Source organism: Amblyomma mixtum, chromosome 5, assembly GCF_055824585.1.
Source record: "Amblyomma mixtum isolate Tamu chromosome 5, ASM5582458v1, whole genome shotgun sequence".
Classification (NCBI taxonomy): domain Eukaryota; kingdom Metazoa; phylum Arthropoda; class Arachnida; order Ixodida; family Ixodidae; genus Amblyomma; species Amblyomma mixtum.
In genome coordinates, this window is record NC_143016.1 from 132,476,406 (window position 1) to 132,492,600 (window position 16,195).

The 16,195-nt window shown below is 44.4% G+C and overlaps 1 protein-coding gene across 1 annotated transcript; it reads right to left on the bottom strand.

Annotated features, from left to right (window-relative positions):
* Nucleotides 1-2,564: 2,564 nt before the first annotated feature.
* LOC149343746 (uncharacterized) lies at nucleotides 2,565-8,349 on the bottom strand. Its single transcript, XM_089542457.1, has 2 exons — nucleotides 8,280-8,349; nucleotides 2,565-2,899 (listed from the first exon to the last, which is right to left on the bottom strand). The coding sequence occupies exons 1-2, from the start codon at nucleotides 8,347-8,349 to the stop codon at nucleotides 2,634-2,636; spliced, it is 336 nt and encodes a 111-aa protein (XP_089398583.1). The 3' UTR covers nucleotides 2,565-2,633.
* Nucleotides 8,350-16,195: the final 7,846 nt, after the last annotated feature.

Consider the following 16,195-nt stretch of genomic DNA (forward strand, 5'->3'; position numbering starts at 1 on the left):
TTTTTGGAGCCAGTGCGCACAGCGCATTTCGGCCGCCATGTCAGGCCGGGTGGCCGGGGCCACCGATGGCAAGCAGCGGACATAACTGCAGAAGTTCAAAGAAAGAGGGATGAGGCTGTGGGCACTGCCATCGGCAGCACCGAGAGTGGACGCACCTCGACAGCTTCGTTTCAGTCCTCACCACCAGGGGCGGCACAGTGGAGGAGTGCAGTCTGGAACGGGTTTCATAAGGATCTTGATTCAGCGGTAAGCAGTTATTCAGTTATTCAGTGGTAAACAGTAGCTTCCGGCACGCGCTATGCGCCCTCTTCCGAAATGAGGTGCGAAAAAGTAGACTTAATTGATGAGGTTCTTGTTTAATGCACTTTGCAAGTTCTGTATATGGAATTAGTCTCTAATCAATGCCCATCTTCTCAAAACCACTCGAGAAATAGTTCTTAAGCAATTCGAGAGCTTCTTCAACAAGCATAACGTAACTGTGGGATCTTAATACAAATTCCGAAGAAACCGACCGACAACAGTAGCATCTTGAGATTGAAAGGTATATATAAAATAAGCTCGCCTTGATAATTTTTTAGCCTACCGTAAAGCAGTCATTTCATTGCAGAGATCGTATACCTTGTTTGCAAAGCTTGAACGCTACAGGTATAATAGTCAAAAAACTTCTCCTAGTTAGGTCGTACCTGTCGTACAAAAAGCAGTACGTTCTAATTAATAAGTAGAAGTAGGCACTACGAATCATTTCGACTGGCGTACCTCAAAGGGAACATCCTCAGGCCAGTGCTATTTACTTTTATATTAGTGACATTGTCAGCATGAACAGTAATGCTCGTTTTATAATTTGCGCCGATGACACCAGTATGATTTACGCCCCAACGCGACTAAGGCTATAAGAGAAGCCGTAGTGAAGGGCTCTGGAAATTTCGACTACCTGGGGTTCTTTAACATGCACCGACATCGCACAGTACACATGCCTCTAGAATTTCGTCTCCATCGAAATTCGAGCGCAGTGGCCGGGCGCGATAACCACTAAAAATTGCCGACGATTACGTTACTTCCTAATGCGAAATTTGAGCGCAGCACATCAGCTGTTCCAGCTTGTCGATAGATTGAGGCAAAGAATTCGAGCAAGATATGTGTGTACAATTACAGACAACTTGTTTTTTTTCACACATATTTCGACCTCAAGACACACTCCGCTAACAGTTCTTGATTGTCAAGAAGGAAGCTTTGTGGTCGGAGAAATAGATAAATATATGCTCGACTTGCTGCACCAATGCCTGGTTCTCAAAGAAGAGGTCAATTCAAGTATTCCGCGAGGTTGTCACAGCCGTGGCGGGCGTTACGAACGAGAGGAAAGGTATGTTCTTCCGCATAAGTGTTAAGAAATTCCTGTTTGATTTCATATCTACATTAAAGTCCTCACCCACCCAGCCACCCTAGCAGGTGGCAGTTAATCGTTGATCGCGGGAGTTTGCTCATGGTTGTCAGCGCTAACGCATGCGGCCCACATCTCTCTCTCTCATCAACACATGCACCTATAAGCGCGATTCATGAGCACTTCCTTGCCTTAAAATGATCGGCGTGTAAAACGTCAACGCCAACGCCAATGAACACAACGAACGCCGAAGGCCTATGGCTTCAGCGGCGCGTTTCTGGCACAACGTTATCAATGCCAACGAATGCAGCGCACATCTGTCACTACCGCCACGTAGCTTGAAGCACGATTGAGGTGTCCACGGTTCCGAGAGGACCTGTTATGCGTCTTCTCTGGAGCAAAATGGTGGTTTCAGCTAGTTGGTACATCTTTAAAATTTCACCAGCGCTGCGACTAGGAACGAGAAACAGAGAAGGAAGACAAGGACAAGCGCTCTTCTCTTTGGTTCAGGTGTAAGCCGAGATGTGTGAGACAGATAGTGAGCCATTTCCTTTGCTCAAAAACCAATTTACCAATTTTGCCCCTTGCTTTCCAAGCCCCCGCTCTATTGGTTCCGTAGCTCAAGGCGCGACTAAGGTGTCCATTGCTGGTTACAATGGACAACGGCGACGCCGCGAAACGCAGAAACGGGCGCCAAAGAGCTGCGCTCTAAAAAAATTGTAAATTTTCTGGCTGCGTGAACTGACTGCAGTGTCGCTACTAAAAGGCAGGATGTTTAATTCTTTTATTCCGCATGCGCACTCTAATAGTTGTTCTCGTTGCGACTGACAGCAGGATGAAACGGAAAGTGAGCTGGTCTGCTGACTGGCTCGTGCCCAGCCACCACCGCTGTCACGTGCAGATAGAGGAGAGCTAAAAGATGAGAGGAAAGAGTGGAAGAAGAGACGCGCGTCGCAATAACCGCGTCCGGTGAAGCGAAGACGCTGGCTGAAACAACACATACCCCTCAGCCCATCCTCTAAATATGCGCGCAGTCGTGCGAGCAACTTTTCCTGCGCATTAAGAATGGCGCACATTCACCACGCACATATGACCTTCCTGGGTGGAAGGTAGCCAGCTGCCGAAGCATGCTCCTATGTAGCCAAACACAGGAACATGATATGTCACCATATTTGAGACGAAGATTTATTTCAACTGAGACAATACATTAGCGTACTCCCCGCCAAAACAATGAGCTATTTTTTTTATTTCAGATCTAAGCGATCGTACCAGCAACTGCGCCTACAGCTTTGTTGACCACGACCGCCTTAGCAACATTTTCGACCACCCTCCTGATCTTCTTAATGAAGTACTCGGACGTGTCTTTCCCAAGCAGTTTCTCCGAGCCGTGCAACAGTTCGAGAGCGCTGATGACGTCCGCCAGTTGGTCAGGAGTGTCGAGTGTGATATCCTTTCTTCGCAGAAGTCCTCCTAGAGTCTCTAAAACTCTGCCCGTCGTCTTCAGTGACTGATCTTCTGCGTCTGCAAAAAGGAAAAAAACAGAGGCAACACAGGATGTTTTATAACATATTGGGCTCTTGTAATTAGAGCTTTTGTAAAGATAACGTCTTTATAAGAAGCCAGACGCAACTAGAAAGCATTTCACCATGCGTTTTTACTTTCACGTCTTGTCGCATATCAAACAAACAAAAATCATTCATGAATTACTGCCTGCAATAGCTGCTGTAACCACCCGCATATCAGATCACTAACATTCTTCAACTCGCATTATTCAATATATGCCAGCCGTAGCCTAGCACTAAATGCATGATCTTCAGCTGAGCAGCATTGGATCCCCGCCTGTGGTGAAACACAGCGGGTATAATAATAAGAAAGGAAGGCGAGAGCTACGTTTTCGAGGTTATCTCTATGGATTGGGTATATGACCGGCAGAACTCCTGTACCCCTTTTGGTGCCATGACGAGTGCGTTTCAGCTTAGTTTTGCGAGAAGCAACTAATTGTTAGCGTGTTAAGCCTCGAGTTTATGCTTTGAAGTTAAGTGCCAGAGTGCTTAGGAAGCATAGAAGGTGACATAGGACGAGATTATATTTAAAAAAAAATGGCATTATTATTTGTGACGGTTCCTGTACGAAATCAGCTGTGCAGATGTCATCCTTCTTTAAGAAACTAGATCAAATCGAGAAACTGGAGGCGTCTGCAGACATTAGCCTTTCAAACGCACAAAACAAAAAAACTAGCTGCCTGCTAGAAGAATTTTATTACCAAATTCCGTTATCTTGTGCTCGGCAGTACCTCGGACAGACGGGCTGATGTGGTTAAACGCATTTGAAGAAACATGAATAGCAACTAGGAAGCGGGTCATGCTCACTTTCCCTCTTCACTAATCCAGCACTCATGATCACTGAGGTCAATGCTACTATAAATTCAGGAGCCAATTGTGTATTCAGCATTCTATCCCTCTGTATGAAAAAGAAAAGTGGTTCCTAAAAAAACGTGTTAATTTCTAAAAAATTCTCCGTCCTTTTTGTAGTGCCGTCTTGTTCTTTTGTAGTGCCCTCTTGTTCTTAAAGGGGGAAAACCTATATAAGCCACGGGTGGCGAAAAATACCTTTCTTCGCAGCGCTCTACCAGTATAGCCTTCTTTACCTCTCGTTCCTCTGGCTTGCGTTCCAATAGCGAACACACACAGACACGCCTAACTACCAATACTCTGGCACCCAATTTCTTACCAGTTGATGAAGGAAAGAATGAAAATATGAACAAGAGCAAAGACCCCAGGTTCATGTTTTCCGATGCCATTCAGTAGGAATGATGGGCGACAGATGCACCGCTGTACTACTGTAACAGGTAGGCATTTGGAAATGCAAACGCGGCGGACACGTTTTTGTTCTCTCAATGCTTTTGGAGCCATTCGGTTCTCGCCATTGAAAACGTAAATAAAATGCACCTGAGACCTAGCCGGCATCATCATCAGCAACCCAGGTTTACTCAACGCGGGACAAACATCTTTCCCATTCGATTACAATTAACAATATACCACTCAGTCTGCGACAACCCTGTTCGCTCAAGTATTGCATACTTGGCTGCTAACCTGACTCTGATTCCTCCTGCTGCATTTATTAACGTCGCAGCCGAATTAACTCCTTTACACAAGCGGTGAAGCGAGCACAGAATTTTCCGCTTTCCGCAGGACATCTTCTATAAATATACATTTGTTCTTGCTTTGAGCTTGAAGGTAAATAATTTCCGCCTATTTGGTTATCAAGTGAGGCGCTTCTAACAGTGCTTGTACTTTTTCTTTCCATTCCTGCAGTTTCCTTAGGCCCCACGGTTCAGCGCTGCATTTGATTGCTGGCTTGGCACGACTGTTGATTTACACACCTAGCACTCATCACCCAAGAGCCGAACTCATCAATGAGCTGAACGGCTGCATTCCTTCTTTATTGGCATTCCTTCTTTATTGGCATCAAGATTGTTTCAAGTTGAAGAATATTTTGCTAACGTAGCTTTCAGAAGTTGGTTGGTGGTGTTCTTTGTAGGCTATGCATACGCCATTACGCTGAAGAGAGCTGATAATTTCAGTAAACGAGATATTATAACGACGACACAACTGCACATAGAAGAAATACAGCGAGGCTAAACAGAGAAGTTCCTGCATGCTGAAAACATCTCCATAAATATGATTCGAGATGTAAGAGATGCGCATCGAGCCGATCGCTTAGTATTAATGCTGATTACCTTATAGGTTGCAAAGTTTTCACGTCTAGCTTTAACATTACTGTACAGCTGCTCGGAAACAAAAGCAAACGCAGGATAGCTTGTCACTACTTGCCCAACGCGTATGTGTGTTTTTTTTATGTCAGGAGTCTCTCCGGCTTGAGGCTAATTGCCCGCCGCTTCGGAATGTGGAGCGGTGTCACACGCACTCCAGCGCTTGTTACCGTTTTAAACTGAATTCTGCACGTCCAAAACTAAAAGTTTTCATCAGAGTGGGTGCCGGGCCTGTTTTAGCCCTTTGCTCATGTGTGTAGCATATTCACGAGGTAACAATTTCGTGCTGCGTACTCATGGAGCTTGCCCCAAAAGCCTGTTGTCAACATATCTTGTCGAGCCAGCACACTGGTCAAAAACATTGGCGCCATTGTGAGCGAGCAGTGTGAAAAAAAAAGGAAGCACGAAAGTGCGACTGGAAGACAGCGGCACACAATTCCTCATCTTATTTTCTGACACCTGCTGCTAGAAAAATAATCAGGCATTAATTGAATAAATAATTGCTTGCTGTCTCTGAACCTTCGATTTGGCTCTGGTTCTTCGATTTCCTGTTAGAAAGAATTCGAACAATTTGCACAAAATGTACTAAATCTCAATTACTGCTGATTTACAACCACCGATAAGTCGAATATTAAGTGAGCTAACCAGTGATTGAGTTAGCATATTACTGTGGGTTGAATACCTAACATTTTTAAGCATGAATTGCGTTTAGCTCCCGTTGTCGGCAGTGTGGTTAGGTCACGCCAAGACCGAAAGACAACATCCGGGCACTGAATTCCACACATCCGGGAGCTGAAACGAGAGCATCCGGGCACCGTACGAGATTTAACGAGACTCCTAAGAGAGAGGGCCGCTTAGAGCAAGAGGGGAGCTCCGGGGCCAGAAGGGTTTTGGGCGGCAAAACTGCTTCCGCGCCGTCTCCAAGGATGGTGCCGTGGTCCCACACTCACGCATGTAGAAGATCGGCCGCTGGGCCTTCAGCTCATGACGTTTCCCCCTTTGGCAGGCAGATGTATACACGCTCGCGGAGTACTCGAACGCCCTGCATATACATTCTTGTCAGGCCTGCGTCTCGTCGTCTCCGCGTACGCTTCTGCATCGTCTTGCATTTCAATGCCGCCACCGTCACAGCTGATTAAGCCTAGCAATGGAGCCCGAAAGAAACCGGATACAGCTGAGGAGGCAGGGCGGATGAGATTCCCCAGACACTCACAGGAAACGATTGCGTCCATATTGCGTCTGTATACGCAATGCCTTGTGACCTCGAGAGAACCAGAAGCTTGGAAGAACGCTAACATTATCTTAATTCATAAAAAAGGAGACGTCAAGGACTTGAAGAATTACAGACCAATCAGCTTATTGTCCGTTGCATACACGGTATATACTAAGGTAATCGCTAATAGAGCCAGAACAACCTTGGACTTCAGTAAACCAAATGATCAGGCAGGCTTTCGGAAAGGATACTCGACAATATACCACATTCACACTATCAATCAGGTGATAGAGAAATGCGCAGAATATAACCAACCCCTATATATAGCCTTCATTGCTTACGAGAAAGCATTTGACTCAGTGGAAACATCAGCTGTCATGCAGGCATTGCGGAATCAGGATGTGGAAGAGTGTTATGTGAAAATATTGGAAGATATTTATAACGATTGCACAGCTACTATAGTTCTCCATAAAGTCAGCAATAAAATACCAATACGGAAAAGTGTCAGGCAGGGAGACATGATCTCGCCAATGCTCTTCACTGCCTTCTTACAGGAGGTATTCCGGGGCCTGAAATGGGAAGAGTTGGGGATAAGAGTTATAGAGAATATGAGTAATTTGCGATTCGCTGATGACATTGCCTTGCTAAGCCACTCAGAACAAGAACTGCAAGGCATGGTCAATGAGCTAGACGGACAGAGCAGAACAGTGGGGCTAAAAATTAACATTCAGAAAACCAAAGTAATGTTCAACAGCCCAGCAAGGGAACAGCGGTTCGCAATTGGTAGCCAGGTGCCGGAAGTAGGAAGAGAATATGTCTACTTAGGGCAGGTAGTGACGGCAGATCCGGACCATGAGAGGAAAATAACTAGAAGAATAAGAATGGGGTGGAGCGCATATGGCAGGTTCACTCAGATCATGAATGGTAGTTTACCAGTATCCCTCAAGAGAAAAGCATACAACAGCCGTATCTTACCGGTACTCACCTATGGGGCAGAAACGTGGAGGCTAACAAAGAGGGTTCAGCTTAAGTTAAGAACAACGCAGCGAGCTATGGAAAGGAAAATGATAGGTGTAACGTTAAGAGATCGGAAGAGAGCGGAGTGAGTGAGAGAAGAAACGCGGGTTAGTGGCATCCTAGTTGAAATCAAGAGGAAGAAATGGGCTTGGGCAGGGCATGTAATGCGAATGGAAGATAACCGCTGGTCCTTAAGGGTAACGGAGTGGATTCCAAAAGAAGGCAAACGTAGCAGGGTCGGCAGAAAGTTAGGTGCGCTAATGAGATGAAGAAGTTTGCGGGGATACAGTGGCCGCAACTGGCAAAGGACAGGGTTAATTGGAGAGATATGGGAGAGGCCTTTGCCCTCCAGTGGGTGAAGTCAGGCTGATGATGATGATGATCTATAACCAATGTGTTATGCCCGTAAACATTTCATGCTTACTCTACTCTCAGTTACATGGGAGAGGCCTTTGCCCTCCAGTGGGTGTAGTCAGGCTGATGATGATGATGATTTATAACCAATGTGTTATGCCCGTAAACATTTCATGCTTACTCTACTCTCGGTTAAAGGAGAGGTAGAGATTTCTTTCTTTGAGTTTGAGCAGTAAAGGGTTAAACCTGACCGGGTGTGCCACATTTAGATACAGCCACGCACGTGTGGTCGGCCTGCATCGCTAGGCACTTCCGTTTCATATTGTTTCCGTGCATGCCAAGCATTCCTAGTTTGAAAAGTTGGCCTGGTATTTCGTGTAAAGATGGAGAAGCAGATGAACCGAAGGTAAAATCGTGGACCGAGGGTGCGTAACATCAACTTGCGGAATTTCAAGAGTGTATAAACCCACCGTCGGATCTGAGCCCTGTCCGGACTGAGGAAAGGTGTATGCTGTGCAGTGAACTAAGAGTTCAGCACTTCTCACCTAAAACAGCGTTAGAACTATTAGCCAAAATTGTGAGGGCAGACAGAAGGAGGGCCGTTGTGGTCTTCATTGTCTTGGCTCTGCGAATAGTGACAGTACGTATCTAGTTACTATTTTAAGTAAGGCAATACTACTGAGCGGAGCGTTTTCTGCGAACTTTTGTGACAGAAAAATGGGTACTGTAAAGAATGTTTAATTGTGACAGTCACAAGGTTTGAAAGTATACAAGGTTTACTCGATGCCATTCTAATGCTGTAAATGCGTGAAAACTGACTTCTCCAGTTTTGCCGACAGGAAGCGATCGCCAAATCACCAGTCAGTGCTTGGGGGGTGACAGGGTATTTTCAGCTTTCAGACCATCACCGCTAAAACAAGTGCAAAGCTCTATGAGGTAGAAGTTGACGAATGTGTTTATGCCACTGTCGAGCACGAACACAGGAGGTATGTAAAGGGTTGTTGTCCTAGGTGAGAAGTATACTTGGCGGTTTTTACCAGACTTTCCGAAAACTGGAATACGACGACTATTCATGATCGGGGATAAGAACACACAGCTGAAGCCATAAACGGCCCAAGGGATCTTTCTCAGATGCGGGGTGTAGCGAGCATGGAAAGCGCAGCGTCTATCTGCCTCCTTTTCATCATTAAATTCTGAAGAATTTAGTACCTTTATTTCTTATCGATATACTGCAGCTCTCTTTGATCATGTGCTGTGTTCCTTCCTTTGTACTTTTAGATTTCTTAATTTTAATATCTTTAGCTTCGCTGAAGGGTCACTCAATGCAGCTGGATATTTTTGAGAGATTGAAGGAACACTGAAGCTGGCTGTGTAGGTAAACACGGCATTCTATTGACTAGAGACCACTCTCACCTAAAACGGAACTTTCACCATCATGAAAAGAGGAAGACACAGAGTACAGATGTAACAATCACTGGCTAATTTCGCAAGTCTGCGGCATGCGTCGGCAGCATTGCTTTTTTTTTTCGTCGAAATCCCTCAGGTTGTACTACAGCTCCATTCGCTTCAAAGCAGTGGCCACCAATCCGGGGTGCGGGCTCCACGAGGCTGTACCGAGTGTCGGCAACATTTTAAAAAAGCAATTTTTCGTGCAATAAATAGCCTTTTTCCTATCGAAAAATATTTACATACCCTGAAAGAGGCATATGATCATACAGTGTAATAAAAAAATGCACTAAGTTGTCCTCTGTGGCCTCTAAAAATTACTGAACAATTCTCAGCCTGTTTACAGTGGGAGTTCGGTAACGTTTGCGCTAAAAGCATGACACACACGCTAGGGTTAAACAAAGGGAGTTTCAATGCACGCCCTGAGTATTTGTTTTGTGGCAGATTGTTTGTTCTGGAAATTTAGATGGTACTTTTACAGGGACAAGAATGAGTAAACTGGGGTCTCAAAAAAATGGCAAATATAAGCATGCAAGTGACAATATTTTTGCTTAGAGTGACAGGTATCTCAGCTATCAAACGGACGACAGGAGTGAAAACAGAGGTACTCACACTATGGAAAGCCTTAGAGCTGCTTTGAGGGAATTGGCGCAAGACGTACCACTTTCATAACAGTGCTTGTACCGTCCGCATGATGAACTTACCTGGGAAAAACCACTCACTGGCGGCGTCGATGGAAATACCGCATAGAGCAGCATGCGCGTTGTGATATCGTTCTTTATCTGGCAATTACGGCTACTGTAAGCTGAAAAATTATAGAGCACAATAGGTTGCGTGTCCTGATAAGCTTTCAGACCCTCATCCGTTAGGACAACGCTCTTAGCTAATCGACTATAGTCATTTCAGAAAGAGTAAAACAAAATTATAGCAGAGATATGCTGAATAAAGAAATAAAAACTGGTATGGCGCAAGAAACGGGGACACAGAAGGCACACAAAACACAGGACTGACGCCAACTTTCAACTGGGGTTTATTGCACCAAGCCTGCCTTTTATACCACAACCAAGCCATATCAACGAAAGCGTAAACGTTGTACATATAAAACGGCAATTCATGCGACCACTGACAATAAAGTAACGCTGATCATAACAATCTAATCTAAACAAGAGCTTGGGAGGCCAACTTATTTTCTGGCCAGCAGAAACACATCAACCAAGGCAAAAAAGAAAAAGAAAAAAGAAACAAGGCAACGAATTATGAAACGCGTGATGAAGGCGAAACAGAGCAAAAAATCGAACGACTATGAGATAAAACCACGTGAAAAAAGATAACCAACAATAACCCGGCAAAAAAACATGACCAACAATAACGCGGAAAAACATGACCAACAATAACAATAAGGAGGAATGAAGTCTGAAGATACAGCACCTAGCGTCAAGTGATAAAAACTGAAGATCATTCCTGAAGAACAGTCGTCTTAGCGTCTAAGAATCTAGAAATTGTAAAACACCGAAAGAAAGGACGAAATAAGAGCACAAAACCAAGGGAAATCGGCGAACTACAAAAAACCTTCTATAAAAGACGTCTCGGCGCTGCTAAGCATAATGGAAGGCCTGCTAACGCATTTGTTGCCAGCTTTATCGATGAAATATGCCTCAACAATTTCTCTCTCAGTTTTATCTTTCCCACTCTTTAAAAATCTAGCTTTCTCGAATTCGGGACGGCAATTAGAACAGCTCTTGCAGTGGTCCACCAGGAAGCTTCTTTCGTTGTTGCGCAAGTTTCGGGAATGCTCACTTGCACGCTCATTAAAACAACGACCTGTTTGCCCGATGTAAACGAGGCCACAGCTAAGCGGTATCTCATAAACCACTTGTGTCCTGCATTGTGTGAACTTTTTTTGGTGTTTTATGGTGCAAGCCGGCCGCTTTTCTCTGTTGGTCATGGCACAAAGTCTTGAAAGCTTACAAGGCGCGGAGAATACAACTTGAACATTATGTCTGCTCGCTATTTTCTTAATGTTATGCGACACCTTGTGAATATACGGTATTACTGTTACTGATGAATGCGATACCGGCTCCCTGATGCAAGTGAGTTGCTTGAGTTTCTGCAAAAGCATTTCGCACACCGCCGAAATTAGACAAGGCGGATAACCTGCCTGTTTTAGCCTTTCAACTTGAGTGCGAAAGCTTGTGGACAACATGTGGGGGCAAGATTTGTTTAAGGCAGATTGCAGGGAGTTAGAAACAATCGCGCGTTTTACAAGCTTTGAATGAGCGCTGTCAAATGGTAGCAAGCCTTTCTTAGAACGCGGGTTGTACAGCCAGCAAAGACCTTTGTCCGGAAACATTAACTTGATATCTAAAAACTGGAGTTGGCTGTCCGTAGGGACCTCCTTGGTAAACGTGAGACCCTGGCCGTGGCTTGAAAAAACGGACACAGTCCTCGTGACGGCAGCGTCTAGATCCTGTTCCGGAATGTCCTCAAGCAACTCACTCCTCAAGAAACTCAAGCAACTCACTTGCATCAGGGAGCCGGTATCGCATTCATCAGTAACAGTAATACCGTATATTCACAAGGTGTCGCATAACATTAAGAAAATAGCGAGCAGACATAATGTTCAAGTTGTATTCTCCGCGCCTTGTAAGCTTTCAAGACTTTGTGCCATGACCAACAGAGAAAAGCGGCCGGCTTGCACCATAAAACACCAAAAAAAGTTCACGCAATGCAGGACACAAGTGGTTTATGAGATACCGCTTAGCTGTGGCCTCGTTTACATCGGGCAAACAGGTCGTTGTTTTAATGAGCGTGCAAGTGAGCATTCCCGAAACTTGCGCAACAACGAAAGAAGCTTCCTGGTGGACCACTGCAAGAGCTGTTCTAATTGCCGTCCCGAATTCGAGAAAGCTAGATTTTTAAAGAGTGGGAAAGATAAAACTGAGAGAGAAATTGTTGAGGCATATTTCATCGATAAAGCTGGCAACAAATGCGTTAGCAGGCCTGCCATTATGCTTAGCAGCGCCGAGACGTCTTTTATAGAAGGTTTTTTGTAGTTCGCCGATTTCCCTTGGTTTTGTGCTCTTATTTCGTCCTTTCTTTCGGTGTTTTACAATTTCTAGATTCTTAGACGCTAAGACGACTGTTCTTCAGGAATGATCTTCAGTTTTTATCACTTGACGCTAGGTGCTGTTTCTTCAGACTTCATCCCTCCTTATTGTTATTGTTGGTCATGTTTTTCCGCGTTATTGTTGGTCATGTTTTTTTGCCGGGTTATTGTTGGTTATCTTTTTTCACGTGGTTTTATCTCATAGTCGTTCGATTTTTTGCTCTGTTTCGCCTTCATCACGCGTTTCATAATTCGTTGCCTTGTTTCTTTTTTCTTTTTCTTTTTTGCCTTGGTTGATGTGTTTCTGCTGGCCAGAAAATAAGTTGGCCTCCCAAGCTCTTGTTTAGATTAGATTGTTATGATCAGCGTTACTTTATTGTCAGTGGTCGCATGAATTGCCGTTTTATATGTACAACGTTTACGCTTTCGTTGATATGGCTTGGTTGTGGTATAAAAGGCAGGCTTGGTGCAATAAATCCCAGTTGAAAGTTGGCGTCAGTCCTGTGTTTTGTGTGCCTTCTGTGTCCCCGTTTCTTGCGCCATACCAGTTTTTATTTCATCATGAACCAACTCGCCCAAACTAGAGTTTTACTTGACCATAATGCTGAATAAAAAGGTTCGTATTGTCTAGTGGCTCGTGATGAAGAAAGGAGTTAATCCACAATTAAAGAATACCGTGTTGCTTAAGTACTTGATCACTGGGGAGCACATATTCTGTTTTCTCATACAGTCATGGAAAATCGAAAAATGAAGAGAATAATATGTTACCGGGTTTTCGTTTATTGAAAATATTGAGAGCAGGCGCAGGGCTCTTAAACCTTCCCAAGAACGTTTGCCGAATAGGCCGTGTAAGGTTTCACATAAGCTCTTATCTCTGGCATATGATTGTTACCGCATAAAGCGTAGCTCAATCTTTCAGTGTTTGTTATATTTGTTGAAAAAAAAAACAAAGTATCAACACCTTTTATGTTTGCAGTTTCATTCATAGTTCTGATGAGGCTGCACCGCAACCAAGCCTGTAAAGCAGTGTCCTAATGCGAGGCTATTGGGTTGTCGCCTGAACACTGATTCAGTTTAAATTTACCGCGCTATCTGAACTCCGCCATAGCGAAGACTCGAACGCCTGGTTCTTTACATAAAAAAAAAATCGAGTAGTACCACTAAGCTTAACTTCGTTTGAGATTACTAGAATTTCCAAAGGTGGCACGTTTGTCGCTGTCTTTTCGCGCAAGAGCGAGTTCACATGGTCAAACATAATTGCGCTTTTGAAAAGACGGGACAAAACAAGGATGACACAAACTCTCGTGCGCAAGAGTTTGCGCACGAGAGAGTCGATTGCGCACGAGAGTTTGTGTCATCCTTGTTTTGTCCCGTCTTTTCAAAAGCGCAGTTATGTTTGACCATGTTAACTACCAACTAGCCCAATTTGAAACCCTCTTAAGAGCGAGTTCATTCAGAACTAATTCATTCAGTTGATTCATAAACTGAATGAGCTCATTCAGTTCATTCAAAGGTTATACAGGAACATTCAGAACTGCAAATAATTCTCATCGTTCCATCTTCTAAATTTAATGTACTCAACAGGGTAGCTGAGCTGTTAGCTTGAGCAGCTATTGAGCCGGAGTATCCGAGTTCAAACTAAACCGCGCGGCCGCGTTTCACCGGAGGTGGAACTGAAAAGGCACCCACGTGCTGTGAAGTGTCAGTTCGCGTTAAATATTCCCACTTGATTTAAATTATTTTGGAGATTTCGACGAAGGCAACTGTTTCCTTCTTCCTTCGTTCAATCCCACCTTCCTCCACCTAGGTGTCCACCTAGAAGCCAGGAGGTTACTGCACCACGGCTTTTTCACAAATCCATTCATTCAAACTTTTCTGCAGTACTTATTGAAAGCGCACAATAAAAGAAGTTCTAGTGCGTTATGAAATTGTGTTGTATGTATCTTTTATTCGAATTCAGTCATCTCAGCTTTCGCCCGTACAGCCGCTCAAATTTGTGCCATAATCGCTGGCGGTCGATGAAAGTACATGTGAGATAAAAGTACACAGACAGGGACGTTATAGTGGTTAAAAGAGATGAGCAATTGGTTATTGAAGGAAAGAAGCGACGTAGAGACTATGCTTGAGCCCAGAAGCGTTTTGTGCACTGAGTATTCGTGGGACAAATTCGGACCTTTGCTATTGAGTGAAGTTTAGGCCAGATTCGCGTGTATCGAACGACGAGCGGAAACCTGAGCACGTGGGATGACGCCTGACGAGTTATACGAACGGCTTGCGTTCGTTAGGCAAAAAGGAGTGTACCGCGCGTAGTGATTTTTCGAGGAGGAAGTGGTTTGATGCGTCTACGACAAAAAATGGGCGTAGTGATTTTTCGAGGAGGAAGTGGTTTGATGTGTCTACGACAAAAAATGGGAAGTATCTTGAGTTGAACGGTATTGCATCATTTTTGGAAAACCCCGTGAAGTAGAAGCAGACGGCTTCCCTGTAATCTGTGGTCTCAAGTTGGCGAGGAAATCCGGTGGGGCCAGGAATGCAGCGGTTGCTTTTTCGTTCAGGATGTACAGCCATTTATTGATGTGCAATGATACGCTCATCATCATGATCATCATCATCAGCCTGACTACACCCACTGCAGGGCAAAAGCCTCTCCCATGTCTCTCCAATTAACCCTGTCCTTTGTCAGTTGCCGCCACTGTATCCCCGCAAACTTCTTAATCTCATTAGCGCACCTAACTTTCTGCCGACCCTGCTACGTTTGCTTTCTCTTAGAATCCACTCCGTTACCCTTAAGGACCAGCGGTTATCTTGCCTGCGCATTACATGCCCTACCCAAGCCCATTTCTTCCTCTTGATTTCAACTAGGATGCCATTAACCCGCGTTCGTTCCCTCACCCACTCCGCCCTCTTCCGATCTCTTAACGTTACACCTATCATTTTCCTTTCCATAGCTCGCTGCGTTGTTCTTAACTTAAGCTGAACCCTCTTTGTTAGCCTCCACGTTTCTGCCCCATAGGTGAGTACCGGTAAGATACGGCTGTTGTATGCTTTTCTCTTGAGGGATACTGGTAAACTACCATTCATGATCTGAGAGATCCTGCCATATGCGCTCCACCCCATTCTTATTCTTCTAGTTATTTCCCTCTCATGATCCGGATCTGCGGTCACTACCTGCCCTCATATTGTGCATTTAAGATTGGGCACGACTTCCATAATGGTGTCAAAGCAGCATTAACTGCATATGCAAAAGGATCTTTCTGACGTCGTTGTTCGTAGAGCCTCCTTGGGTTTTGACTGTTAGTAAGGGTATCTTTACCAAGATGAAAAGAAACAAACTAGGGAATTACCTTACATGGTTTAAAAACACGAAAAGAGAGTATGTGATTTGTAGTGAAAATATATTGCTGGAATTTACTCCTACTGAGACTTCTGGTTTAACTGAAACAAATAGAACTGGCCAAATAGCATCCTTTCTTATGATACGTTAGCAGGTGCCTCTCTACGCACGTAAATTTTTCCTCACATTAGGCTCGCAACGGATGTTTTTGCCATTATTAGGATCCTTCCCTTGGATAATTAGAGGAACCTATCTTCTTTCTGTCCTGCAGACAGGCGGCGACCTAGTAGGGCATTCGACCGTAGGCGTTTCTAAGACAGCTCAAGACAGCTGATTTCAGAAATTTTGCTGAAGAAAGCCAGCAAACGGCAATTTTTTATTGAGTGCACATCCTTGAGGCTCTCTCACTCACTTGTACCTGCTCATATTTTCCTGTAGTTTCTTTAGTCCATGTTAGCATACCGTTGTAAAAGGGTTTTTTATACGATGTAACGTGCCTGACTAATGGAACGAATAGCATGGTTTGCTAGGGCAAAAGAAAAAACAAAAATTGCTGGCTATGCTGTCCTCCCATC

Bases quoted from the DNA above. Each gene is read 5' to 3' on its own strand.
- LOC149343746 (XM_089542457.1), bottom strand. From the start codon at position 8,349: ATGAAGACCACAACGGCCCTCCTTCTGTCTGCCCTCACAATTTTGGCT. The intron at 2,900-8,279 runs GTGAGAAGTGCT...TCCTTTTTGCAG, and splicing joins TAGTTCTAACGCTGTTTTAG to ACGCAGAAGATCAGTCACTG.